The 27046-nt window shown below is 35.5% G+C and overlaps 9 protein-coding genes and 1 non-coding gene across 10 annotated transcripts; 4 read left to right on the top strand and 6 right to left on the bottom strand.

Moving 5' to 3' along the window:
- Nucleotides 1–689: 689 nt before the first annotated feature.
- RO3G_13146 (uncharacterized protein) lies at nt 690–1757 on the top strand (the record flags this gene model as incomplete). The annotated part of the gene is made up of 3 exons (XM_067667730.1): nt 690–1133; nt 1233–1493; nt 1563–1757. 3 exons carry the CDS (start codon nt 690–692, stop codon nt 1755–1757), a joined length of 900 nt encoding a protein of 299 aa, XP_067523831.1.
- Nucleotides 1758–2187: 430 nt separating this feature from the next.
- Nucleotides 2188–4836, bottom strand: RO3G_13145 (uncharacterized protein; the record flags this gene model as incomplete). The annotated part of the gene is made up of 3 exons (XM_067667729.1): nt 2188–3311; nt 3379–4707; nt 4782–4836. The coding sequence occupies 3 exons, from the start codon at nt 4834–4836 to the stop codon at nt 2188–2190; spliced, it is 2508 nt and encodes an 835-aa protein (XP_067523830.1).
- Nucleotides 4837–6382: 1546 nt separating this feature from the next.
- Nucleotides 6383–6455, top strand: RO3G_19159. The gene has a single exon. It is a non-coding gene; the product is annotated as a tRNA-Ala (tRNA).
- Nucleotides 6456–9435: 2980 nt separating this feature from the next.
- On the bottom strand, nt 9436–14340 carry RO3G_13144 (uncharacterized protein; the record flags this gene model as incomplete). Its single annotated transcript, XM_067667728.1, has 2 exons — nt 9436–12833; nt 13002–14340. 2 exons carry the CDS (start codon nt 14338–14340, stop codon nt 9436–9438), a joined length of 4737 nt encoding a protein of 1578 aa, XP_067523829.1.
- Nucleotides 14341–16269: 1929 nt separating this feature from the next.
- RO3G_13143 (uncharacterized protein) lies at nt 16270–16628 on the bottom strand (the record flags this gene model as incomplete). The annotated part of the gene is made up of 2 exons (XM_067667727.1): nt 16270–16459; nt 16600–16628. The coding sequence occupies 2 exons, from the start codon at nt 16626–16628 to the stop codon at nt 16270–16272; spliced, it is 219 nt and encodes a 72-aa protein (XP_067523828.1).
- A 573-nt stretch (nt 16629–17201) lies between these two features.
- On the top strand, nt 17202–18044 carry RO3G_13142 (uncharacterized protein; the record flags this gene model as incomplete). The annotated part of the gene is made up of 2 exons (XM_067667726.1): nt 17202–17319; nt 17506–18044. The coding sequence occupies 2 exons, from the start codon at nt 17202–17204 to the stop codon at nt 18042–18044; spliced, it is 657 nt and encodes a 218-aa protein (XP_067523827.1).
- Nucleotides 18045–19517: 1473 nt separating this feature from the next.
- On the bottom strand, nt 19518–20282 carry RO3G_13141 (uncharacterized protein; the record flags this gene model as incomplete). Its single annotated transcript, XM_067667725.1, has 1 exon — nt 19518–20282. One exon carries the CDS (start codon nt 20280–20282, stop codon nt 19518–19520), a length of 765 nt encoding a protein of 254 aa, XP_067523826.1.
- Nucleotides 20283–20691: 409 nt separating this feature from the next.
- Nucleotides 20692–21662, top strand: RO3G_13140 (uncharacterized protein; the record flags this gene model as incomplete). The annotated part of the gene is made up of 2 exons (XM_067667724.1): nt 20692–21539; nt 21617–21662. 2 exons carry the CDS (start codon nt 20692–20694, stop codon nt 21660–21662), a joined length of 894 nt encoding a protein of 297 aa, XP_067523825.1.
- Nucleotides 21663–24910: 3248 nt separating this feature from the next.
- RO3G_13139 (uncharacterized protein) lies at nt 24911–25309 on the bottom strand (the record flags this gene model as incomplete). The annotated part of the gene is made up of 1 exon (XM_067667723.1): nt 24911–25309. One exon carries the CDS (start codon nt 25307–25309, stop codon nt 24911–24913), a length of 399 nt encoding a protein of 132 aa, XP_067523824.1.
- Nucleotides 25310–25333: 24 nt separating this feature from the next.
- On the bottom strand, nt 25334–25864 carry RO3G_13138 (uncharacterized protein; the record flags this gene model as incomplete). The annotated part of the gene is made up of 1 exon (XM_067667722.1): nt 25334–25864. One exon carries the CDS (start codon nt 25862–25864, stop codon nt 25334–25336), a length of 531 nt encoding a protein of 176 aa, XP_067523823.1.
- Nucleotides 25865–27046: the final 1182 nt, after the last annotated feature.

Below are 27046 nucleotides of genomic sequence, written 5' to 3'. Positions count from 1 at the left end.
ACGTAGTAGAAGTAATAGTACCTTTCTTTAGATAGGCCAGAAGAAGACTAGCTAAGCATATACCAGCAAATAAAAAAGGAAGCAGCATGTATCTATGATAATTATTAGCTATATAGGTTATGTAATAGAAGTAATAGTACCTTGCTTTAGATGGAACAGGAAAAAAAAAGAAAAAAAGACACTAGTTAAGCTTATACCAACAAGTAAAGGAAGCAACGATAATCCTGGGAAAGAGACTTTATAAAGACCATTTCAAACATCAAGAAAGCAACCGATATGATTTTACTAAAGTAAAAGCATCGTTAGAGCAGGAATATGGTATATATAATATGAAGAACTTACCTTTTATGAAGATTGTTTTTTTAAAAAAAAAAAAAAAAAAAAGGGAAAAAAAAATACTTTTTTTTATAGTCTCATTTTACTAGTGTTACAACTATTCGGTATCAGTCAAATCTAATAACCATGAAAGCTCGTTCTAACGCTATTTTTGAAACTAGAGCAGCTATTAGAATATTCAAAAAGCTTGTTTATATATTGTTAAATATATTCTTTAGTTAAGTTTAACATCTTCAACCCAAATAGTGTTTTTTTTTTAAAAAAAAAGAGAGTACAAAAGAAACAGAAGAATATAAAAAAAACATTGTAGGACATTTTTCTTTTTTTTCCTTCTTTATGCTTATTCTAAAAAAATGTCCAGACGCGTCGCCACCCCCATCAACGTTCCCAGCAATGCCCCCAAAAGGGCAAGAGTTTCCATGGGCATTGCTGGATCATCGTCCACTGTTGTTCCTTCTCCTTCTTCTTCTCTTTCTTCTGCTCCCGCTCCCGCTCCTGCTCCTGTTTCCGCTTCTGCTTCTGCTTCTGTTCCTTTTCCTGTTCCCGTGTCCGCTCCTGTCCCTGTGTCTGCTTCCGTTGCAAGCTTTGGCAGCCATACTGGTGCAGAGGCCGTTGGAGCAGCCTCTGCTCTCACACCAGAGATTATGGCTGCCCAAATGCAGTTTTTTGCTCAAATGTGGCAACAGCAACAACTGCAGCAGCAGCAGCAGCAGCAGCAGCATCCAGTTCAACAGCCACAGCAAGGGCAGCAGTATGTTGATATGGCTGAGATCAACAGGATCAAAAAGCAGTGTAGTGTAAGTCTAAAATTAAAGTATCAATTAGCAAATACAATTTAATAACTTTATTTTCTTTTTTTTTCTTTTTTTTTCTTTTTTTTTTTACTTACATTATAGGATCACATAGCTGATCACTACCGTGAATACTTGGTTGGCCGTGGCATCAAGTTTGATACGCTCAAGTCCATCACCGACAAGGCCAACAGAAAAGTAAAAAATCTGTTGCGCGATGAAGTCAGGAAGCACCAACGCTTCAATGGCCTGACTGATTCGCAAGTATTCACCATGATTAGAAGCAAGTTCTATTACATGGTGGATAAGGCAAATGGGAAAGCTGTGACGACACCAACGTCAGCCTGCCGCAGCCGCGTAAATGCAGTAAGTACTTGATATTTAAAAATTGTAATATAAAATGCCTATAATACTTACATCAATACTTTATAATAGAAACTCCTTAACAGGAGGGTTGCTTACAACGCTAACGCAGCTGCATACCAAGCACGGTTCCCATTTGCCGAAAAGATCTTGACGGTTGATTGGACCTCTGATGAGGAGAATGGCCCAGAAGATGAAGATGGCCGTACGTTTATTGTCAAACGGCCATCATTCAGAAGTGAAAGAGTAAGTATGACATATCAATAAATCTCATTTTCTAATATACCTTAATTGCCTACAGGTAGTGGAATTCCACAAAGAGCTTCAGAAAGGGTACAAAGAATTACTAAAGAGAAAGGGAGCTCCACCAACAATTAGAAGAAGAGTGCAAAATGTTGAGATGGAGTTCCCAGATAAACTCGATCATGAGTACTACCTTCCTGGGCTTTTTCTTCCCCTGCTCTTGGCTTCCCCACTTCTGTTTCTGGTCCTTCCTCCTCTGCTGCTGCCAACCCAATGCCATAGGCATCCACTTTTTTGTTTGCTTTTTTTTTTGTTTGTTTCTTGTTTTGTTGTCTCTTACCAAATTGAATAAACATTTGTTAAAAAAAAAGTAGTCTATTGAATGATTCTTTAGTAAAATATATAAAATAATAATAATGATAATGATAAATGATTGAATAGTTTTGCATAATTGTTACATATAAATTTTTCTTGGAAGAGAGAAAGTGAGAATATTATTGTCGATATATGGCTTGACAGCAGCAGGATTATAAATGCGATGAATCGGAAGTATGCTAAGCCTTGACACTGGTTTATACTGATTCTTCCACACTTGGATGCCAGTACCATCAAAAGTGGGAAAATGTTGGGTCGCATGGCTGTACCAGTTGACAAATGCAAAGTAATGAGTGTTGTTACCAAATGAATGAGTAAAAAAATATGATATTTGACCAATGCGCAGTTGATTGTCGACAATGGCCTGAATGAATGATGATGGTGATGATGATAATGAATTTGCACTTGCTGGCTGATAAAGCTGTCCAAGCAAAGTGATTTTTTTGAATGAGTGTATGGTGGTATCAATGTATGTATTTGTTATCATAGGTGCATAGGTGTTCATATAGTAATTTTTTAAAGCATCACAATGCTCATGGCATATAAGTTCTGTTTTCTTGTTGAATTTTAAAGGAAAGGATGATGGTGGTAGAGGCTCACTACCAGTGATCGTCGAATTGAATAAACTAGGCCCGTCTATGAAACGAGAGTAGTCAAATGGCGTTAAACCACTCTCGTCACTCATAACCTCGCCTATCTCTTCTATCGATTTCACCAATAGGAGCATATCTTCGTTGTTTGTGTTAATGAATGAATGTAATGAATGTATGAGGTCTTGCGTATGAACATTTTGTGTAAACATAATGGCATAGGTTGTTTCGAAGCCTGTCTTGAAATTAATATTAATATTTTTTATATTACCATTAAGGCGTTCGAAACCATAAAGCCAAAAGGCATAAGAAGGACCAAAGTCCAAAAAGCATTCCTTCAGATGCATGTGCATATGCATATTGGGGGTTGTCATAGAGTTTCCATACAATTGAACACATGACTTGCCAAAATTCTTAAAAAGTGAATGCGCCATTTCTATGTCTTCAACTGTAATCAAGGGGCCGGTGACCAACTTCACAGCTTCAACATACTGCATCCAAACATCGAAGTGCTCTCTTGTCAGCTTTTGTTTCAAGAGAAAAGGCGAAAGCACAACACACCACGTTCTCCACTCGTCAGATTTCATATTGCTGAAAGAACTTTCAACCTTGGCTTTTTTTTTTAAAAAAAAAATTGTTAGCTTGAACATAAATTAAAGTTTTTTATATTTGTTACATACATCTAGGGATCTTGCAGTATTGAGAAGGAATGAGAATTGAATTTGATTCATCAGCCATTGCCTTGAAATCATTTACTGTAAGCAAACCACGGCTTTCCCAAACTTCAATCATCCTCTTTGGTGTACCAAGGAACAAGTTGTGCATTGGATCCACAGTTGTCAATCTTACCACATCAAAATAGCAAAGTCGATGAAGCTCGCTCCATTTACTCCCCGTACTTGTCTGCAATGCCTTTTGCTGGGTGATATGGGTCGCGTTCAGCCAGTCATACGCCTCTCGTCTTTGCTGGGTGCTGTCCCTCATTACCCAATGCTCATCATCAAAGTTGGAGAAATCAGGCTTGGATGAATTGGCGCCAGTACTGATTCTTGGAAAGACAGTTGAGCATTTGTTACAAGCCTTATGAGCTGACTGCCCCATAAACCCGGCTACTTTACGTGCTGCAGGTATGTCACAGTTGACTGACATTAAAGCAACACGAACAAGCACACCATTTGGGCATTGATAGGTGGGTATAACCGCACCATCGTACAGGACAATCAACTCATCCACCATTGGCCGCAAGAAGTTTTGAATTTGGTCATCCGTGGGTTCGCCAGGACCAGGAATCATGCCAACGAGGATAATGTTGGAAGTCTTCATCCTCGAACTTCTAGGGAGATTGTTGATAGTTAGGTATACATCACCACAAGAGTAGTGCATACCGTCACTAGGCTGGAACCAGTCCACATTCAACGACACCATCAGCGACCTTTCTTTGTTGACAAATGGCTGAGCATTTGAGTCAGCAAGCTGGCCCCAAACTCTACCATCATAAATGTCGTAAAGAACATCCTCTTCCACCGATCTACTTCTCCACTGCTCAATTTGAAACTCGAAGGCAGGACGAGCAAAAAACTTCTTTAAGGTTTCCAAAGTTGAGTTGTAAGGATATTCAAGGGCAGGCTTGACGGTGCTTCCAACATAAAGAGGATTACCACATGGTTGTTCTTGGCGGTGAGGGTTGTTTGCAAACCTGACGTAGGAGCATTGTCGGGCATGCAAACTTCCCATGGTGTACACGCTTCTGCAGAGGGAACAGACAAGAAAACGGGAGACACCACTGCTGGCAGACGAGTAGTTGACCATGGCACGAGCTGTGGAGATTTTTGTTGGAATCTCCATGCCATGGCCAAGAGCACGAACAAAGAAAGAAAGAAAGGCTAATAACTCTTCACCAGCTTGCACAGAGAGGTGCTTTGCTTGGAAAAGAACCACGTAAAGCACCAAAAGATGCTTGAGCTGATCTTCGTGGCTCAATTCCTCCTCTCCATCAACATTCATGTGGTCTAACAAGTTGCAAAATACACTTCAATAAATAAAATCCTTCTAATATAAAATGCTTTGTTGACTGAAAATATACCTTCAAAGGTGGTATGCTCACTTTCGGTTTCATGGATGGCTGCTGATTGTTGCATGACTTCGGTTGATTGTCTTCCAGACTCTATTTTTTTTTTTTTTTTTTACATTAACACGAGTGCCTTTATACAAAAAAAATAAAACTAAAACCTCTTCCTCTGATTCTGTCTAAACGCTTATGGCTAAGAACAGTTCTTTTGGTGAGTCTTCTAAATCCACCGGGATGCATGCTGCATTCGGTACAAGTGCAGGCGATTTTGGTGTTGTTCATGTTGTTCATTTTAAAGAATTTAGTATTTTGTAAAGAAATAAGGAAGAAAAAAAAACGTGCCTGATAAAAAAGGAATACTAAATTTGCAAAAACAGTCGGTGCTTAAACAATGAAATAAGGCAGTAAAATAACTTTTTTTTTCTCCCTAGTTTTGTTTCATGGAATAGACTAGATGCCAAAATTAAAGAAGATAAAAAGAAAAGACCAAGCACTGGCCAAATGTAAGTTTATAAGAAAAAAAAATAGTGACTAAAACTAATGTCCTTTTTTTTTACATTAGGAATTCCTAATGGGACACATTCGGATGACGAACATGAACCTCATGAGCAAAGTTGTTCTTTCCAACTTAAAGAAACTATAAGAATAACAGACTTATATTGTTGCCTGTTGCTAAAAAGTTCTTTTTGGTAAAGAAAGTTGTCATTGCCCCACATCTTTAATGGCTAATGGCAAATTACGCACATGTGCAAACATAAAGTAAGTAATAAACTAGTATAAGCTTAAAAGCATATATTCTTTTACAATATTTGTCATAAAAAATAATAAAGCAATATATTTATTTGATAAACAAAAAGTTTTGTATGTATTTGTTAATTATAACTGCCTTGTAACAAAATGTTAGCAGAGCTTCTTTATTTTATTCTTTTTTTATAATGTAAAGGTATTTGCATTTCTATAAAGTATATTCGCTCTTAGATTATTGTATTCATTTGAACAATGAACTTTCTATTGCTAGACCCTGTTTTTTTTACTTAAACTGTTTTTTTACTTAAACTGTTTTTTACTTAAACTTTTTTTACCAAATCTTTTTTTTTTACCAAGTCTTTTTTTTTTTTACCAAGTCTTTTTTTTTAACCAAGTCTTTTTTTTTCCCAAACACGACTATTTTGTTACTTTCTGTTACACATTTCTAATGATCTAAGCTAAAAACCACAGACTGCCTTCCTAATATGTATTTTTCTGAGCAAAATAAAAAAAAAGAAGACATCGGTCTTTAAACGATAGAGGGGAACAGGCTTTCCAAAAAAAGATCATTTGAAAAAAAAGACACTTTTTTAAAATATGAATAACTCTATGAATACTTACCCTACAAAAAAAAACAAAAATATCAATAAATTTCTTTATTTTTTTCGCACCTAAATCTTTTTTCAAAATTAAAAAAAGTGCAATACAGCAAGATATAATGGTTTCTCATAAAAAAATTATAAAATCTCCGGATCGATGATTGATAGGTCTGTTAAAATTCTACGTCAAAGCCCCTACATTATTTGCAGTGTTGCGACCACCACAATAATAGTCAGACACCCTACCGACTGAGCTACATCCACATCCCTGGGGATGTAGCTCAAATGGTAGAGCGCTCGCTTAGCATGCGAGAGGCACTGGGATCGACGCCCAGCTTCTCCACACAGAAAGACGTTCCCCAGTTTAATTGGGAAATGTTTGTTTTTCATTTTGCCGTAGCGCAACGAACTTGTGTCGTGATTGTTGTAACGCAGTTGGTGTAACTTTTGCTGAAGAAAGGACTCAGTCCTAGGAGGGACTCAGTCGAAGGAGGGACCTCAGTCCCTAAAGATAAACAAAAAAAAAAAAAAAAAATAGAAAAACACAAAAAAAAAATAATCATATAAATATCCCCTCTTATAATTTGACTGAACTTCACTTGAAAAATATCTTTTATCCAAATAAACATCGAGTTCCTTTTTATTAAAACTCTTTGATCTTTACTTTATTGTAACGAGAATGATGAAGACATCTATAAAATTTTGGACGGTACAACTGACTTTGAAATCGACTTACTTCAGTAATTTAACTGAAATACACAACATCGACTCAAGTAAAAATATCGACTCAAGTAAAAATGTTGACTCAAGTAAAAATATCAACCTTATTTCTTTTTCTTTTCCCTCTATTATTTTTATATAAATATCCCTATATCTTTTATTTCAATTTACTTCAGTTCACTTATATTCACTTCTATTCAATAAATAGTCTCTTAAAAGACAAATCTATCTATCTTATTTTATTACAAACAAGTCGAATTCCCTTGAAGCAAGCTATCTTCATTGTATTCATTTTATATTTTTATTACATTTCTTTACATTTTACTTTACAAATCAAGTTTGATCCACTTAACAAGATCTGGTGGTCACTATACACAAGCGAACTTATAACTCGAATTATCTACTCTATTTGGAACTTACTCTATCCAATACTTTATTCAATTACTAAAACTTTATCTCAGCAACTTATATCAAATCTATCGAAACCCGAAAGCCTAACGAACCTTACATTATAATTCAAGCAAGTCAAGTCCTTTGAAGTCAAATTATCTTCATCGTATCACTTTTATATTCTCTTATCAAGAAAACTCTTTATTACTTTTTACTGTTTGATCTACATACAAGATCTGGTGGTCACTTACTACAAGCAAGCCAAATTTACCCATTTAAACACAAACCTTTGATCTCAAACTCTTTTACATTAAAGAAAAGTCAAATTTACTTTTAAACTCCTAAGGCCATAACGAGAAAAACGTTAAAATTGCACTGTAGCACAAATGATGAAATTTTAGATCAAGAGAACAATGCTGATCACAAGAGTAATTTTGATGTCCAGCGACATTGATGTCGTTCGACATAGATGTTGTAACACACGAAACACGAAAAAGGAAACCCCTATGGTTATAGGAGAGATGCTATCTCAATAGCAAACGATGCTATGCTAATAGCAAAGGAATTCAAGGACAACAAAAAAAAGAAGAAAACAAAAGAAAAACCAAAAACAGCATAAAAGTATGAAAATCAAAAAACATATAAATATCAGTATCTTTTATAAATATTTCAATTATTATTATTATCTTATCCTATTATCTTACCTATTATTTTACATTACCTTACTTTATCACAATAAATATCCTTTGAATCCAAATATCTCTTTATTTTATTTGTATAAATAGGAAGAACCAATAATCCCTTGAAACTTATATTTCATTGTAAATCCCTTTTATTTTATCTTTACTTTACCTTTATTCTTTTTATTCAATTCAAGTCTGATCAACTTAATAAGATCTGGTGGTCACTTACACTCAAACATACACCTATTCAATTTTACTTCTTTGGATATAAATTATATTCAACACCTTCTTCAAAACACGATATATTATATTAACAACTTACCTCAATCCTATCTAAACCCTGAAATATAAAGATTTCACAATGTCAAACAACACAAACAATAAGCCACGCCAATTTTTATATAAATAAGATGAATATTTTATACAAAATAACATTATCCAATAAATTCTATAAATTCAAGAAATCAAATGTTCTTACGCTTAAAAAGCAATCTTTTCTTATTGGATCACAATAACTTTTCTTTTCTTTTTATTTTTACTTATTCTTTCTGATCTGATACCCGAGTTATCACAAATCAAGAAAGATCCCTTTTATTTTTATCGTTTATCAAACAATCTTACTCTTAACCTTATTGATCTAAAAAGATTTGGTGGTCACTACTCAAAGACAATTCACTCTATCAAAAGAACTGTTAAACTTTCAATCAAGTTATCTAAACTCAAGTCAACCAAGGCTTTAAACCTCAAAATAAACAAATCTACATCACTTTAAAACAAGTCAAATCCCAAGTACTAACAAGTTACAATAACTCAATGAAATTGAAAAACTCAACAATGTAGCTATGATTATGAAGATGTGAATGCCGAAACCTTCAAGTTTTAATTTTTGACGTTTTGTAAACCATGTTTTAATCGTAAGATTAAATAAAAAAAATTAAACAAAAAAACAATAGCAGCAATATAAAATTAAAATCCTTCTTTATTGCAGATTTCTTTATATTGCAAAAGAGCCCCGTTTAATGGATAAAAAGTTGGCATCTATTTATATTCTTTGTGAGCGTAGATATAAAAGATATAGACTCGGCAACAATGTCGTGCTGAAGAACCAATGATTAAGCTAAAGCTTGTCGATGTTCTAATATATGCATCTGAAGTTGAACAATAGAAATAATAACCAGTCAATTAACTTTGATCTAATTACTTTTGGGGTTGACAATTGATTAGACTCGCTAGGATGACAAATACTGATCTTATTGTTCTAAATTTGGAAAAGTGTGGAATTGTTCAATCATAGTTTAATCTTTTGTGTATCGTTATTTATATTAATACAACTGATATCTTATAGAAAATAACTATGTTTACAACATTATCCTCCCCCAGACTTGACAATAGTCAAGTCGGCATTCATGCAGATACTAAATGTTATTTTCTTATTGGTTAATTTATGTATCTTGATGCTCAGCAAGTTTATGAAGTCAGCGGCCGCTCTGCTACATGAACTTTTTTTTTTTTTTTTTTTTTTTTTTTTTTTTAGTTTCTATTGTTTCTTATTCTTTTACTTTTTCTAAGGACTGTGCTATCTTGTACCATGTCCTTTCTTTTATGGTTCTTGTTTTCTTCAGTCACATTAGGTCTAGCAGAAGTCTTTTTAGTGTAGTCTTTTTCATTAGCTATCATCTTTTGCTTTCGTGCTTGCTCTAATTCCTTCAACTCTTTTCTCTTAAGCCAATATTTATCAATGGGTACTGTGCTGGAGAAGGATGATGCTTTTTCCCACGTATTCTCTCTTTCACCATAACCAGCCCATTTTACAAGGTATTCTCTTTGTCCTGGACCGCCTCTGTGATCTCTAATATCCTCAACTTCATAGTATGTATCTTCTATAGCTGTTTCGTCAATAGAGACTATCTTGAGTTCTGATGGGACATATTCACGATGTAACAGTTCATTTTGCTCATCTTTTAAGACATAGGAACCACCTTGAGTTTTTCGAACGACAATGTAAGGCCCTTCATAAAGAGGTGATAACTTACTAGTCCGTCCTGGTAATCTAACCATAACTGCAGTATCCTTCGGAAGATCTATGATCATATTTTTGTCATTGAACCTCTTGCTTGCTTCCTCTATGATCTTCTGTGTTCTTTCACGAATGGCAGGAAACACAATCTGGTACATGCGATCAGTTCTCTCAATTAGCTCTTGTTCTGTAACAGGTCTATTAGGAATCTTATCAGCTATACTCTGATCACCGTAATCCTCAAAGCTATTAAGTCTTCGAGCAAACATCAAGGAAAATGGAGCACTCTTTGAACGGTGTCTTATTTTATAATTCGACGCTAGTTGGACAATTGGTAATACATCATCCCAATCATTGCTGTTAGAATTAACCATTTTTCTTATAGTGTTTAATGTCGTCTTTACAGCGCTCTCGCTCACGCCATTACCTCGACTGTGAAAGGCTGTACTGTATCTGCGATCTATTCCTAGGTGCTTGGATAATGAGTGCATGAGGCTATTCTTAAACTCTCTGCCGTTATCACTTTGAATGATTTTAGGTATGCCATAGTCACCAAAGATTTTTATTAATTCTTTTGCTACAGTGTCACTTTGTTTATTTTTTAGTGGACGCAGTATGATGTACCTGGTACATACATCTATCATCACAAGGACATAGACATTTTCATTTGCCGTAACAGGTAAAGGTCCTAAAAGATCAATTCCAATATGGTCAAATGGTAGATATGCAAGAATATTCTTTAAAGGATGATAACCTTTCTTGCTTATATTGTGTCTCTGGCATTCAATACATGATTTGATTGTCTCAGTAGCATCTTTATAAATATTATTCCAATGAAGTCCTTGTGAATGTAACTGCTCCACAATACTCGTACTACCGAAGTGTCCGAAGGTATGAGCATCTTCAAGTAGACGTGCTCTCTTCTCAGGTGGAGGAGTCATATAGTCAGTTGTGGGATTATTAGCAAACTTTTTATTTTTTATTTTCACAGCTAGCACATTTAGTTTCTTGTCCTGACTATAGATCAAGTTGTGTCTCTTTGCTGTAGAGTTTGTCTGTCTTTTAACTTTTATTTTATTTTGATTTTTATTTTTAATTTCCTTTTTTTCTTTTTTATTTTCTTTTTGCGCAGCATCACCCCCTCCCAGCATGAACTCATTATTCAAGCAAGGTTCATAAAGTCTAGAGAGTAAGTCTGGTAATTGATTGAGAATTCCTTGTATGTGAATTACATCAAAGTTGAAATCTAGTAAAGTTTCTAACCAGCCTATCATCATAGGGTTTGCTTGTTCTTGGGTATGTAAATACATTAAAGCCTTATGGTCAGTACGTAATTCAAATTTATTTCCCCATAAAAATTCACGATATTTTTCTAGTGCAAACACTACCGCGTACAGTTCACGTTTAGTTGTATTCCACTTACGTTGAGAGGGTGACAAAGATTTGGATGCAAATGCAATGTGTAAAGTTCTATTCAGCTCATCTCTTTGGGTCAATACTGCACCAACACCATATTGTGAGGCATCAGTAGCCACGTAGAATTTCTTTGACAAGTCTGGAGTGTGCAACAGTGTCTTTGACTTTAGAATCTCTTTTAAAGCAATGAATGCATCAGTGTGTTCTTGGGTCCAGTTGTTTTGTACATCAGGATCATTACGAAGTCTGTCGATAGGTGCAGCTACACGAGAGATTAAAGGTATAAAGTCTCTCATATATGATACAATACCCATTAATCGCATCACTTCTTTTTTATTGCGTGGTATAGGCCAACTATCGATGTTTGTTAGGCGGCGTGGATCTACTTTGATGATACCACCACTCTCAACTACAAATCCTAAAAGATAAATTGATCGTTGATACCAACTGCACTTCTTTACATTGATTTTTAGGTTGACGGAAGTTAATCGTTCAATCACCTTTTTTACGTTTGAAGCATGATTATCAGCTGTTCCTTTGATTACACAGTCATCAACATAGGTTTCAATGAAATCCATATCCGCGAAGAGTATTTTCATCACTTTACAGAATATTGCAGTAACTGTCTTTAGACCGAAACAACATCCTTGAAAGGTATATGTTCGATTCTTAAATTGGAAGGAGAGTTTGTGTTGATCTTTAGGGGCTACAAGGAAACTATTGTATGCGTTTTTCAAGTCAATCTTAGTGAACACTTCACCACCAGCTAAGTTGTCAAATATGCTTCTTATTTTTGGAACAGGATAAACGACATCAGGGATTAGTTTGTTGATACCACGAACATCTAAACATACTCTGTGGCTCGTTATCTCATTGTTCTCATCTTTCTTTGGTACCATTAATAAAGGACTATTAAAGGATGTGTTAGCGCGGTTCTCTTTAATGATACCTGCTTTTAACCATTCATTTATTTGCTCTTCTAATTCAGGCATTTGTCGGTGAGCAATCGGATATTGTCTCTTAAAGGACTTTGCTCCCTTTTCCATTGGTAATTCTACTACAGATTCTGGTACTGTGCAGAAAGATCCAGCAGGAATATTTTGATTGTCATCAATTGCATTCTGGATATAAGCCATGAATTGCTTTTGTTGATCTTCGGTACCATAGGGTGAGTTGTTAGGTTCAATCTCATTATTGGCATCAAAATTCATATTAAGAAATTGTGCGTCTTCCTTTAATCTATTTGAATAATCATCTTCATTACCTGGGTACTTGTATGCTACTCCAGTAAGACCGATATTCATTTTTCCAAGAACATCAGTTCCAAGCAAGACATCAAATTCTTGTGTCATTGTCTCATTAAAATTTACAACTTCAAAAGAATGTTTAAAAGAGATGTTATTCATATAAGTTAAAGTGAGAGGATCAGTTTGTCCAATTCGTTTACAATTATTATCTGAAGACAAAAAATTTAAAGAACCATTTACAGAATTCACTTTGTCAATATTCAATTTATTATTCAAACAAATTTTTGATATGCAAGTGATATCACTGCCAGTGTCAATCTTGCCAATTAATTTCTTGCCCTCTATTAATATAGGAGTCAAAAGTTTAAAAGGATTAGTATCTTCATCTTCAGTTATTTTATTTCATAATGCCTTACAGTCATATGCATGATTTTCAGCTTCTGTCATATCATGATCATCGTCATTTTCATCATTTGTAGTACGAACAATGGCATAGATTGACTTGTCCGAATCTCTTGGTTTCTTTGGGTCGACATGAAGTTTTCTTTTAAAGTCTGCATATTCTTGGCATTGATGGCCATGGGACCAACTTCTACCACAATAGCGGCAGGGTTTACTAGTGCTTGCCTTTTGAGGAAAATTTTTGTTGCCATAATATTTATTTTTTACGGTCGACGCAGCATCATTTTTTTTGTTCGTTTTACTAAAGCAATCATCTTCATTGTGATTTGCATTTGAACCACCATGTCTTGAGCAAAAGAAAGCACCAGACGAACCATGACCTTTGTTTCTTTTTGGAATACTAAAAGGACCAGCATTTGTGTGAATTCTTTTACTACCACTGGCGATATTGGCGTAGGATGAGCTGGTGTATGTCCTTGGATCATCACCTAATAAATTTCTTGCTATTTCAGCAGCTCTCTCTACAGTCCATGGTACATTTTTATTTTCTTTCAAAACAAAAGCTGTCTTACACTTCTCCAGAACAGGTTCAGAGAATGATGCTTTAAATCTAGCAGCCACCATTGGATCATTTTTATTCGCCCCAGCCTCAATACAAGTGCTTAAAAAACGGGTCATATACGAAGAGATAGATTCATGTTTATTCATGGTCATTGTAAATAGACGATGCATCGCATCTGTTCTAGCATTGTCAGTCAGGAATTTGTTCGTAAAGACAATTCTAGCTGAGGTCCATGTATCACACCTTTTCAGATCCTTTTCGACCCAGTCATCGTGGTCAAAAGCCAACGAAACAGGGAGATACCGGCGCCAAACCTCCTGTATGTCCAAAGCAGCAGAATAAATCACCTTTTCAAAGGACCGCAAAAAGTGTTCGACAGATTCATAACATTTCTCACCAGGAAATGGGATATCAGGCCAAGAGGTAAGCTGGAATTTTGGAATGTCATTTTGTGTCAACCGCAAACCAATTTCCTTCTTGACAGGAGTAGACGTAAGGGGAACCAGTTTCCCAGAGAGAGCAAGCAACTGTGCACCATATTTTCTCATTTTGTTGAAAGCCAAGTCTGCTTGTTCTTCTTCACCAGCCATTATATGTTTTTGATACAGTCGGGCAGATTCTTCCTTTTTATACCTTAGGAGCTTTGAAACTTCAGCATCAATGTCATCATGATCAGAGGTAATTTCATGCGCATTGGCATTTATTTTTGGGATTACTTCAGAGCCATCATCAGAAAGAGAAGGGTCTTGACTAGCTTGTTCGATCTCCATATCAGATGGATCTTGTTCCATGGGTCGATTGTCTTGCTTAGGGCTTTCCATAGCAGTTTACCAGGGTAAGAACCAGAAGGATGATTAATTTTAAAAAATGTTTTAATCGTAAGATTAAATAAAAAAAATTAAACAAAAAAACAATAGCAGCAATATAAAATTAAAATCCTTCTTTATTGCAGATTTCTTTATATTGCAAAAGAGCCCCGTTTAATGGATAAAAAGTTGGCATCTATTTATATTCTTTGTGAGCGTAGATATAAAAGATATAGACTCGGCAACAATGTCGTGCTGAAGAACCAATGATTAAGCTAAAGCTTGTCGATGTTCTAATATATGCATCTGAAGTTGAACAATAGAAATAATAACCAGTCAATTAACTTTGATCTAATTACTTTTGGGGTTGACAATTGATTAGACTCGCTAGGATGACAAATACTGATCTTATTGTTCTAAATTTGGAAAAGTGTGGAATTGTTCAATCATAGTTTAATCTTTTGTGTATCGTTATTTATTTTAATACAACTGATATCTTATAGAAAATAACTATGTTTACAACAAACCACTTTGCAAATTGTCACTATTTTACCTATTTGACAAATTTTTAACCATTTGATATATTTTTTACTTTTTGATATTTTTCTAACCTTTTGAAATATTTTTAACCACTTCAGGATTTTTTAACCTTCGTCAATATTTTTACTTTTGTAAAAATTGAACTTTATATTTTTTGCTTACAGTAGGTCACAAAACTGCTGCAAGGAATTGCAAAATTCAGGTTTTACAGCTGGTTGTCCATTGGTACTGCACCAAACTATCTCAAACCTTGACTGTTTGTACCTCAATAGAAAGTGCATTTATTCGTCGATTATTGGATATGGGCAATGGTTATTGGTGGAATTTGAGATCGCTAAAGGTAGTATTATGAACATCCGACATTTTTTACTTGTTCACATATGTTTTAAATGACGAATTTTAATACGACCCAACCGGTTGCTATCATAATTTTTCACATTCTTGACATGATTAGAATGATGCCAGTATATAAAAGCGCTTACAATTCCTTTATTTTAAATTTTATATTTCCTTATTTAAATTATTTCTCTTTTTTACCCAATCGTCAATCGCATGCCTAAACGGCTGTCAGAGGAGAAAATAAACGATCACAAACAGGCATTAACCGCATCCACATCAATGTATGATATTTCCAAGGAGCCTGGATTACATTAATCAACTGTTAGTAGATACTCTAGACGGCTGTTTTCAAGTAGGACAATAAACACAGGTGGTAGACCTACAGTAGTCTCCAAAGTGACGATGCGGTTAATCAAAAGAAAAGTCATGGAATGGGTTCTAAAGGCTTCTAAAGAGGTGTACCGGGAGCTGGTTGGATTTGGCTATGATATCTCATACCAGTCAGAAATTAACGTACTGAAAGCAATGGAGTTCCATTTTCTGATAGAAAAAAAGAAACCATTTCAGATAAAAACGCATACGTAGCATCAGTTAGAACGGGTCAAGGAGCATCAGGATTAGGCAATGAGTGACTGACAGCAAACAGTGTACTTTAATGAGACCAAGCTCAGCGTATAGGGCTTTGATGATGCTGATCACTATTGGAAACGGCCAAGTGACCTTCTTCAACCTCATGACCTGGATTTTGCAATCAACCACGGAGCTAGCAAAATGATGCCCTGGGGTTGTATAATCTCTGAAGGACCAGGATATGCTTGCTAGATTTACGATGGAAAGTTGTACTCGGGTGTTTACCAGCATATTTTGAACACTACGCTTCGTGATACGATGAAGTACTACAATATCGACTGGTCCAACATTTAGTTTTAGCATGATAATAACACAAAGCACAAGGCATAATCTACAATAGCCTAGTTATGTAGTCACCAAGAGAGCTATGTTAACTATTGGCCAGCTTAGATCCCCGACTTAAATTCAATCGAGCACGTAGGCCATCAATTGAAGTTGAAATTCAACTATTACAAATATAGAGCAAAGAACATGGATGTGTTTTGGGAACGAGTTGATGAAATATGAAATGACTTCCATAAAGATCTTTGCCAAGGACATGTAGATAACATTCCGGAAAGAACTCAAGAGATTATTAATAGAAAAGTAGGACCAACTAAATATTAATAAATAAGTTCATTCCGTTCAAATTTTCATTTTTTCAAATTTTCAAATTGCGCGCCTCATACTTCCTTCAATACTTATCCAATAGGGCATAAACTCTTTCGGATTTTTCAAGGCATGTAGAAGATTTACTATGTGGGAACAGAGGCAGTTTGTACCATTGTAACAGGATATGCACTATAAAAACCAAGAAAAATGGATTCCTTGCAGCAGTTTTGTGACCTACTGTAGTTCTACACCCTAAATCGAAAACAATTACGAAATACTTACCAGAACAACAAAATACTCAGCAGTACAACAACGACAGAGAAAATGAAGAATCGATCGCCAGGAAAATATTAGACGAATTTCCGAACGTAATACCTAACGACAACGAACCTCAAACAGTGACAAATGCACCATATATGCACAGAATCGATACCGGAGATGCTTTACCAGTGCATGTACGCGACTATCGACGACCATTTGCGGAAAACGAACAAATCAAGAAAGAAGTACAAGAGATGCTTCGTAAAGAAGTAATTGAACCAAGTACTAGTGCATGGTGTTCACCTGTAGTAATGATACCGAAGCCCGATAAAACATGGCGCTTTTGTGTGGATTTTAGAAAACTAAATACTGTTACAGTAAAAGACAAATTTCCTATTGGTAATCTAAATGAATTGCTAGATAAATTGCATGGATGTAAATATTTATCAACTATTGATCTCAAATCTGGCTTTTGGCAAATATCAATGGACCCAAAAGATGCCCATAAGACCGCCTTCATTGCTAACGGTGCTCTCTATCAGTTCAAGGTGTTGCCCTTTGGGTGCGTTACTGGACCAAACAGCTTTTCAAGATTCATGCATGGTGTAATTCAAAATCTTCCTCGAGTTATGGTGTACTTGGACGATGTCATATGATTTAGTCGAACCAAAGAAGAACATACGCAATATCTACGAAAGCTACTTCAACGCTTATCCGAATACAATCTAAAGATTTCAGTAAAAAAATGTCGATTTTTCAAAAAAGAAGTAAAATACCTTGGTTTTATAGTTTCTAGCAATGGTATACGATCTGACCCTGCAAAAATACAAGCTATCAAAGACTGGCCTATCCCTACTACAGTCAAGGCTTTACAACGATTCCTAGGTTTCTGTGCTTTTTACCATCGTTTTATCAAGAATTTGTCGCAAACTGCTGCTCCCATGTACGCTTTACTGCGTAAGGATACTCCCTTTGTATGGTCCAAAGAAGCCGATCAAGCCTTCGCTAAACTTAAAGACATTATCATGACACTCCCAACGCTGGCTTATCCAGATCCACATAAACCTTACGATGTTCACACTGACGCAAGTACGTTTGGCCTTGGTGCTATAATTGTTCAAGATGGTCGACCTGTGGCTTTTGCAAGTAGAACTTTGACACCTGCCGAGAAAAACTACACTACTACGGAACAAGAGGCTTTGTGTGTGGTGTACGCACTGGATCATTTCTACCCTTACTTATACGGTGCTGTATTTACTATCTATACGGACCACGCTGCTTTGAAATGTATACTATCCAAAAAAGAACCAAAAGTGAAGTGTTTTTAAGTATTTAAAATATGAAAAAGAAGAATTAACGAGACCGAACAATAGTTCTAAAGTCGAATTACTTTTATTAAAGAAAGATTCCAAGGCTATTTATATTAGTTTGAGCAAGACCTGAGATTAAATGACAAGAGATAGTTACGACCGATATGATTTGACATGTATAAGAAAAATTTTATAAACTGATGTAAATAATCAACTGTTGAGATGAAAGTGAAACTTGGCTGTTCAAGGCAGTTGGTAATTATCAGGATTTATTCTTATTCAAACTCATTTGTAAAGACTTAGCTTAGAATGATAAGACTGTTATCTTATTGACATGTCAAAACATGACAAAAAGGTCGTATTGCCAGATGGGTTTTGGCTATACAAGCTTTTCAATTTACTATTGTTCATCGAAAAGGTATTGCCAACACAGACGCTGATGCTCTCAGCAGAAGAGACCAATCCAACAATCAGCATGTTTCTGAATCGAATGGCAAGACTGGCTCAAATGGTTCTAGTGATTCTGAGGGCTCCGGCTCTTCGGAAAGGGAAGATGAAGATAATGAAATACCAATTCGCAATTTCAAACGTTACCAAAAAGATGATAACCATATACAAATAATTCTCAGAAACGGTGTAAAACAGCCTTTCCTGTGGGTGAATGAGATACTTTACTATGAATATGAAGACAAGAAAAAAGTTCCTGTATTACCTGCAAGAATGGTAAAAACGTTATTACGACACGTACATGATGCACCAACCAGTGGTCATTTTGGCCTCGACAAAACATTGGATAAAGCTAAACAAATGGCTTGGTGGTGCCCAATGAAAGATGATGTCAAAGTATGGTTACAACATTGCGAGAAATGCCAACGATATAAAATTAGAAATACCTCTGCTGTTGCTCCTTTGAAACCAATTATTCCGACAAGACTTGGGGAAATATGGGCCACTGACATCGCCATCTTACCGCTTAGTAGCAAAGGAAATCGCTATACAGCAGGTGGAAAAATGGTCCGGATGTTTTTAGAATATTCACAAATAGTACTGTATCTTTACCAAATCTCAATCAAATTAAACGAAACAAAGATTATTTTGAAGAGAAATCATTACTTTATTTGTAGTAAAGATTTGATACGTCACACAAAATTTCAAAGAGAGCCACAAGAGATCAAACATTTGAGCAACATCCGGACCATTTTTCCGGGTGTCCCATAATATCTGTTAATAGTCCGTATATCCCCCTTTTGCTTGAATAACAGCTTTAATTCTATCCGGCATACTGTCTACATACTTTCTACAATCATCTTTTGTAAAGGTCGCCCATTGTTCTTCAATTCGACCCCATAGTTCATGAACGCCTTTAGCTCTGGTTTCATACGTACTTAATTTTAGCTTCAGGTGATGCTAAATGTGTTCAATCGGGCTTAGATCTGGGACCTGAGCAGGCCAACTGTAAATAGAATTGCTGTCGAAGTTGTTTTCTTCAAATCAAACTTTTGTAACCTTCGACGTATGTTTCGGATCGTTATCCTGCTGGAAGTAAATGTTTTTAGGATCATAATTGTAGTAATTTAGGGTGTCCATTAGCGTTGTATCCAATGTATGTATATAATCCTCTTTCTTCATTGTTCCATCATAAATACCACAAGCATACCCAGGACCATCGTATGTAATACACCCCCACATCATAACGCTGCCTCCACCTCCTTTTACTGTCAAGTCAAGATGGTTGGATCGAAGCTTGTCATCTGGTCTCTTCCAGTAGTATTTCACACCGTCTGGTCCCCAAACGTTTACTTTAGTCTCGCCAGAGAATACCATACAACGCCAATCATCTTTTGTCCAATCCTTGTGGGCGTTGGCCCATGCAAATCGCTTTTTCATATGAATAACCTTTAAAAACGGCTTGTGCTTCTTGATACGGGCCTGGAATCCCATCGATTTTAAAAGTTTTAAGCAAGCAGAGTAGTCAATTATGCATTTAATATCACATAAATATCGTTGTACATCCTTCTCCGTCTTTAATTTACCTGTTATGACTGATCGTCCGATGTAGGGCTTGGTAGTAGCAGTAATTTCGGACTTACGGCCTGATTTAATGGGCCTCATGTTTGAAAACCATCTTCGCTTATAGTCACTGATAGTGCTTTTCTTGACTCTAGGCACTCGTTCTATGATTGATGAGTAGGAGTGATCGGATTTGAGTAAGGACTTGATGTTATTTTCTACATCGAAAGGCAAAGAGCGAACCATGTTTATATAAAACAACAGTAATAACGAAAGAAGAAGAAAGTATGCTAAATCAGCAAAAAAATGTAGATATTTATATTTTTTTTGATTATTAATATGAATCTAATGTATTATTAATCATCTAAGACAAAAGTGACGGCTTCTGAGTCAGTAGCACTGAACAATCTGGGAAATTAAAATTCTTTGGGGCACCAGGAAAAATGGTCCGGATGTTGCTCAAATGTTTGATCTCTTGTGGCTCTCTTTGAAATTTTGTGTGACGTATCAAATCTTTACTACAAATAAAGTAATGATTTCTCTTCAAAATAATCTTTGTTTCGTTTAATTTGATTGAGATTTGGTAAAGATACAGTACTATTTGTGAATATTCTAAAAACATCCGGACCATTTTTCCACCTGCTGTATGTTAGTCATGATGGAATACCTTAGCAAGTGGGCTATAACAGTGGCACTCCCAAGTTTTGACACTGACCATGTGGCTCAAGCTATACTTTACGAGATAGTACTCAAGATTGGTGTACCCGAACGATTGATTACTGATAATGGTAGTAACTTTGTATCTGATGCAATGAAGAACGTATGCATAAGATTAGGCATCAAAAGATCAATGACTTCGGTGGAATCTCCCCAGACTGATGGATTAGTTGAAAGATTGAACAGAACACTCAAGACTTCTTTGGCTATGGCTGTTGATAAGGAACCACAAGCCTGGGATGAATACTTGCCCTTTGTAACTTTCGCCTACAACACAGCAAAACAGGCTTCCACTGGATTCTCGCCTTTTCAAGTGATGTATGGTCGTACTCCTGTCATACCACTAGACAAAGAGCTTATTGTAGAACCAAAGACATATGAGACAGAAACATGGGTGGCATATTTAAACAAGTACCTTCCTATCCTCCATGACAAGACTATAAAGAATATCAAACGAGCACAAGGATATCAAAAGAAGTTCTATGACAAAGGTGTTCGTATCAAGTACGATTACAAAGTTGGAGATTTGATTGCAAGGCAAAGCCTTGAGAAACTCACTTTTCCAAAGGAACGTTGGTCAGGACCTTGGTTGATCATAGAGAAAAATGATGCTGATGGCAGATCCTGGAAAATAATCAAACAAGACGACCCTTATAAACATGTTACTACAGCAAACATGCGTCATATGAGACCATGGTTTAGTCAAGAAGAACTTCAAGAATACTCGAACTTGCAAGCAATAATCAACGACTTCCATTATGGAGTTCTCTTCAAGGGGGAAGCAATGTAATAATTGTAACTCAGAATACCTACAGTAGGTCAAAAAACTGCTGCAAGGAATCCATTTTTCTTGGTTTTTATAGTGCATATCCTGTTACAATGGTACAAACTGCCTCTGTTCCCACATAGTAAATCTTCTACATGCCTTGAAAAATCCGAAAGAGTTTAAGTCCTATTGGATAAGTATTGAAGGAAGTATGAGATGCGCAATTTGAAAATTTGAAAAAATGAAAATTTCAACGGAATGAACTTATTTATTAATATTTAGTTGAACCTCCTTTTCTATTAATAATCTCTTGAGTTCTTTCCGAAATATTATCTACATGTCTTTGACAAAGTTATTTATTGAAGTCAATTCATATTTCCTCAACTCGTTCCCAAATCACATCCGTGTTCTTTGCTCTCTGTTCATAATAGTTGAGTTTCAACTTCAATTGATGCCATACGTGCTCGATTGAATTTAAGTCGTGGCTCCGAGTTGGTCAATCGTTAATATAGCTCTCTTGGCTACTACATAACTAGGCTATTGTAGATTATGCCTTGTGCTTTGTGTTATTATCATGCTAAAACTAAATGTTGGACCAGTCGATATTGTAGTACTTCATCGTATCACGAAGCGTAGTGTTCAAAATATGCTGGTAAACACCCGAGTACAACTTTTCATCGTAAATCTAGCAAGCATATCCTGGTCCTTCAGAGGTTATACAACACTAGGACATCAATTTGCTAGCTTCATGGTGGATTACAAAATCCAGGTCATGATGTTGAAAAAGGTCACTTGGCCTTTTCCGATAGTGATCATCACCATCAAAGTCCTATACGTTGACCTTGGTTTCATTAAAGTAAACGATTTGTTGTCAGTCAACCATTGCCCAGTCCTGATGCTCCTTTTTCCATTCTAACTGATGCTACGTATGCACGTTTGTCTGAAATGGCTACTTTTTTTCTATCAGAAAATGGAACTCCATTAATTTCAGTACGTTAATCTCTGACTGGTATGAGATATCGTAGCCAAATCCAACTGGCTCCCGGTATACCTCTTTGGAAGTCTTTAGAACCCCTTCAATGACTTTTCTTTTGATTAACCGCTTCGTCACTTTGGAGACTAATGTAGGTCTATCACCTGTGCTCACTGTCCTACTTCAAAACAACGTTATAAAGTATCTACTAACAGTTGATTCATGTAATCCAGTCTCCTTAGCAATATCATACTTTGATGTGGATCCGGTTAATGTCTGTTTGAGATCGTTTACTTTCTCTTCTGACAGTCATATATGCATGCAATTGGTGAGAGGGTAAAAAAGAGAAATAATTTAAACAAAGGAATATAAGATTTAGAATAAAGAAATTGTAAGCACTCTTAAATACAGATAGCATTCTAATCACGTCAAAAGAGAGAAAAATTGTGATGGCAACCGGTTGGGTCGTATTAAAATTCATTATTTCAAACATATATAAACAAGTAAAAAATACCGGATGTTTAAAATATTACCTTTAGCAGTATCAAATTCCACCAATAACCATTGCCCATATCCGATAATCGACGAATAAATTCACTTTCTATTGAGGTACAAACAGTCAAAGTTTGAGATAGTTTGGTGCAGTACCCATGGACAACCAGCTGTAAAACCTGAATTTTGCAATTCCTTGCAGCAGTTTTTTGACCTACTGTATATCACCTGCTTACATATCACCAGTACAAATCATTTGTTATATATTATATCTTAAATCCTTCTGATCAAGTCATCTAACAATTTAAGAGATGAACTTTAGTATAAATACAAGATAATACTTTAACAAAATAAAGGAAATTCCGTTATCAATATATTCCTTTTCTATTTTCTTCTGACTTTAAATTATATTATTGCAACATCACTTTAGCAATAAATTCCTGTTTAGGGTTTATTATCGCCTAAATGCTTTGTTCCATTCTTGAACACTATACTTTATATGTTTATATAAAGAGCCACTATACGTTATATAACTTCACCCTACCAAGCACCTATTTCCTACAACAAATAGAGCTCGTCTTGACATCTCAAGCCTCATTTTGACATTCAGTTAAACAAACATCTTTTTACTTGCCACATTAATTCCAGAAAAGATAATTACAACCTGGAAGGGGGCAATGTCATGTTTTGACATGTCAATAAGATAACAGTCTTATCATTCTAAGCTAAGTCTTTACAAATGAGTTTGAATAAGAATAAATCCTGATAATTACCAACTGCCTTGAACAGCCAAGTTTCACTTTCATCTCAACAGTTGATTATTTACATCAGTTTATAAAATTTTTCTTATACATGTCAAATCATATCGGTCGTAACTATCTCTTGTCATTTAATCTCAAGTCTTGCTCCACTAATATAAATAGCCTTGGAATCTTTCTTTAATAAAAGTATTCGACTTTAGAACTATTGTTCGGTCTCGTTAATTCTTCTTTGTCCTATGTTAAATACTTAAAACACATCAAATGTTAAATGAAAAAGGACGAAATTTGTTACGCGTTTATTAATAAAATAACGTGTGTATGTACTCGTCTTTTTAATAAATGCAAAGCGTCATTCTGGTCACTTATTTCTGTATGTATTGCATAAATGAAAAATGAAGTCTGCATAACTTTTATTGCTGTTTATGTTTTTCTGAATAGAGCTAAAAAACCGTTTCAGTGCACCGACTGTAGTAATTTTATAAGGTTTAGTGAGCAAGTATTAAAAAAGCAATACTATTTTTATATTTTATGATACACCAGGTCTAGTCCTTCCATATGATGTATAAAATATAGCATTTTACTAAGTATATCGGTAGTAGTGGTAGCAAAACCATATTTAGGAAGAACACTGAAACGGTTTTTTAACTCACTGTATGTATTAATACTTTCATTTTTTCTTTTCTTACATTGGCATCTTACTTACTCTATCTGTAGTATACAATTTAAGTGTATAGTCAACACCATACCTTGATGTAAACCAGTTTGTTGCAACTATACATAATTATTCATCCACTGCTTCTGTGTACTGTACTTGATGTGTTGTTTCATATTGCATTGGCTGTTGATATTAGGTAAGATTATAGTGTATACACTTTAGATGAATTGAGCCTTAGCTAACAGCGTATTGTATAGATCATATGTTTGAACAATATGAAAGGTATACAGTAGCGGACAAAACTGGTGCACAAAACTTTTTTTCAGCTATAAGCTACCATTACTTGCTCATTACAGTTGCAATATCTATGAAACTATATCAGATGGAAGGCGTACTAAATGTTGCAAATTGTGCAAAGTTTAATCATTGCATTGCCAAAAATGAGGGAGAACCAAGCCTTTATTTATAAGAATAGATATTTTTAAAAAAAACCATAAAAGTGATTAAAACCTAAAAGTTCGTATAATTGCCTCGTCTTTTGATAACAGCAGCAATTCGTTTTGGCATGCTTTCATAGTATGGCTGCATATCACTTTCAGTAAAAGAGTTCCACTCTTTATCGATTCTTTTCCAGAGATCGTCCATGCTTCTTGGTGTGGTATCGTATTGAGACAGCTTTGACTTTAACTGTCGCCAAACATATTCAATAGGATTTAGATCGGGACTTTGTGGCGACCAATCTTTTAATACCGATATCCCATTATCAGATAACCAGTTAGTGGTATGCCTTGACTTGTGCTTTGGGTCATTGTCATGTTGAAACAAAACATCACAATTTTTCAAACCATAATATGCTAGGCTTTCTTGATACGTAGTAGACAAAATATGGGTGTATAATTTTGAATTCATTGTGCCATCATATACTCGACAAGCTTATCCTGGTCCTCGAGATGTAATACAGCCCCAAAGCATAACAGATCCGCCGCCATGCTTCATTGTTTGATTAACATGAAAGGATCGCCAAGGTTGATCGACTTGCTTCCAATAGTAGCGTATACCATCGGCGCCCCAAACATTGATTTTGGTCTCATCGCTGAAGATCACAGACTTCCAGTCCTCCACAGTCCATGATGTTTTGTCGCGACACCACTTCAATCGCTTTTTCTGGTTTGTATAGCTGATGAAAGGTTTGTACTTCTTAATTCCAGACTTGAAGCCTATCTTTCTAAGAAGCCTTCTGACCGACCGTTTGCTAACACTGTATCCTAAGGACCTCAAAAAGAGCTGAGCATCAGAATCTGTGCGTAAGAGTCCTTGTCGAAACTTTAGACGGATGATTGCATTAGTTATTTTTTTAACTACGACCGGTCGACCACCACGGTTACGAGCCTTGATGTTCTTTTCTTCCTTTCTTATCCTGTTGATCGTCCATTTAGAGACTCCTGTTGTTCTAGAAATATCCATTGTCGTACGACCTGAGCGTATTCCAGATTTCACAGCTTCTCTTTTATCGTTGCTGACTTTTTTGGGCATAGAGTGCTGGTACTTTGTTAAAATGGATAGGGTAAAAATAAGAAGTGAAATTCATAGAGAGATACAAATTAGGCAAGGGTTTATATATTTTTTAAAAGCTATTGGAATGCACTAGTGTATTATAAAATTTTACAGCAAACTAGAAAGAAATGGGTAGATTTGAAAGAAGGCTAGACAAGTACTACATTTTTGGCGAAAATTGAAATATTCAAAAAATCACTAAAAATGACCTTATTCCTGAAGGATGTCCGGCACAGTTCCGGTTTACCTAGCATAATGCATATTTTAGACTGCCTTTCAGATGGTATATGCCACAAATGTCGCAGACATATAGCGGAGATTCAATGCTGATTTTAATTTTTGTGCACCAGTTTTGTCCGCTACTGTAGTTTATTTGATTGTTGTCATTCATCAATATTAATACTCTTTTTTATTTACAGTGAAAAAAGCGTATGAAGTGACTGTAATGATATCAATAACAACAATGGTGATAGAGCATTATTGAACCCAATACAGTACACGAGCATGCACTTGAGGAAAGACAGTGGTGGCTGTATAAGGCAATGGATATTCGTTATCAAATTATATAAAAAAAAACAATCCTGGTACATAATAATGAAATTATAAGAATTTAAATATTAATCATCTTGTTGAATGTAGATTGTAATGAAGGCTGTCAAATGTAATTAAATATACTAAATGAGCTGCATTGGGTATTATCATCGAGGACAAGTAAGCAATGGCTTATGAATGTATTGGATTTGTTCATCCTTTCCTGTCCATTTATATTACCCTATACAGCGATAAATCTACCCATTTTACTGGATATACAGTGACCCACAAAATTGTCCCAATGTTTCGTGATTTTCTCTTCTAGAGCTTGTAGAACCATAGTTATTAAGCTAATGTACATTTTGTTTTATATCATTCGATAGCCAAAGTCATGTAGAACTATATAATGTTATGCAAAGACAGATTAAAGCAGCGCTGACGGAGACAGAAGGATTAAAAAACAAGCGGTGCATTGGGACAATTTTGTGGCACTTTTGAAAAAAAACGAAAAGCGATGAAATATCGACCTACAAGTTGTACAGATGTACCAAACTGTTTACA

This window comes from Rhizopus delemar, genomic scaffold, assembly GCF_000149305.1.
Source record: "Rhizopus delemar RA 99-880 supercont3.11 genomic scaffold, whole genome shotgun sequence".
In the NCBI taxonomy this organism is placed as follows: Eukaryota; Fungi; Mucoromycota; class Mucoromycetes; order Mucorales; family Rhizopodaceae; genus Rhizopus; species Rhizopus delemar.
Note: the sequence above shows the minus strand (reverse complement) of the source record. Positions and strands in the feature narration are given on the sequence as shown.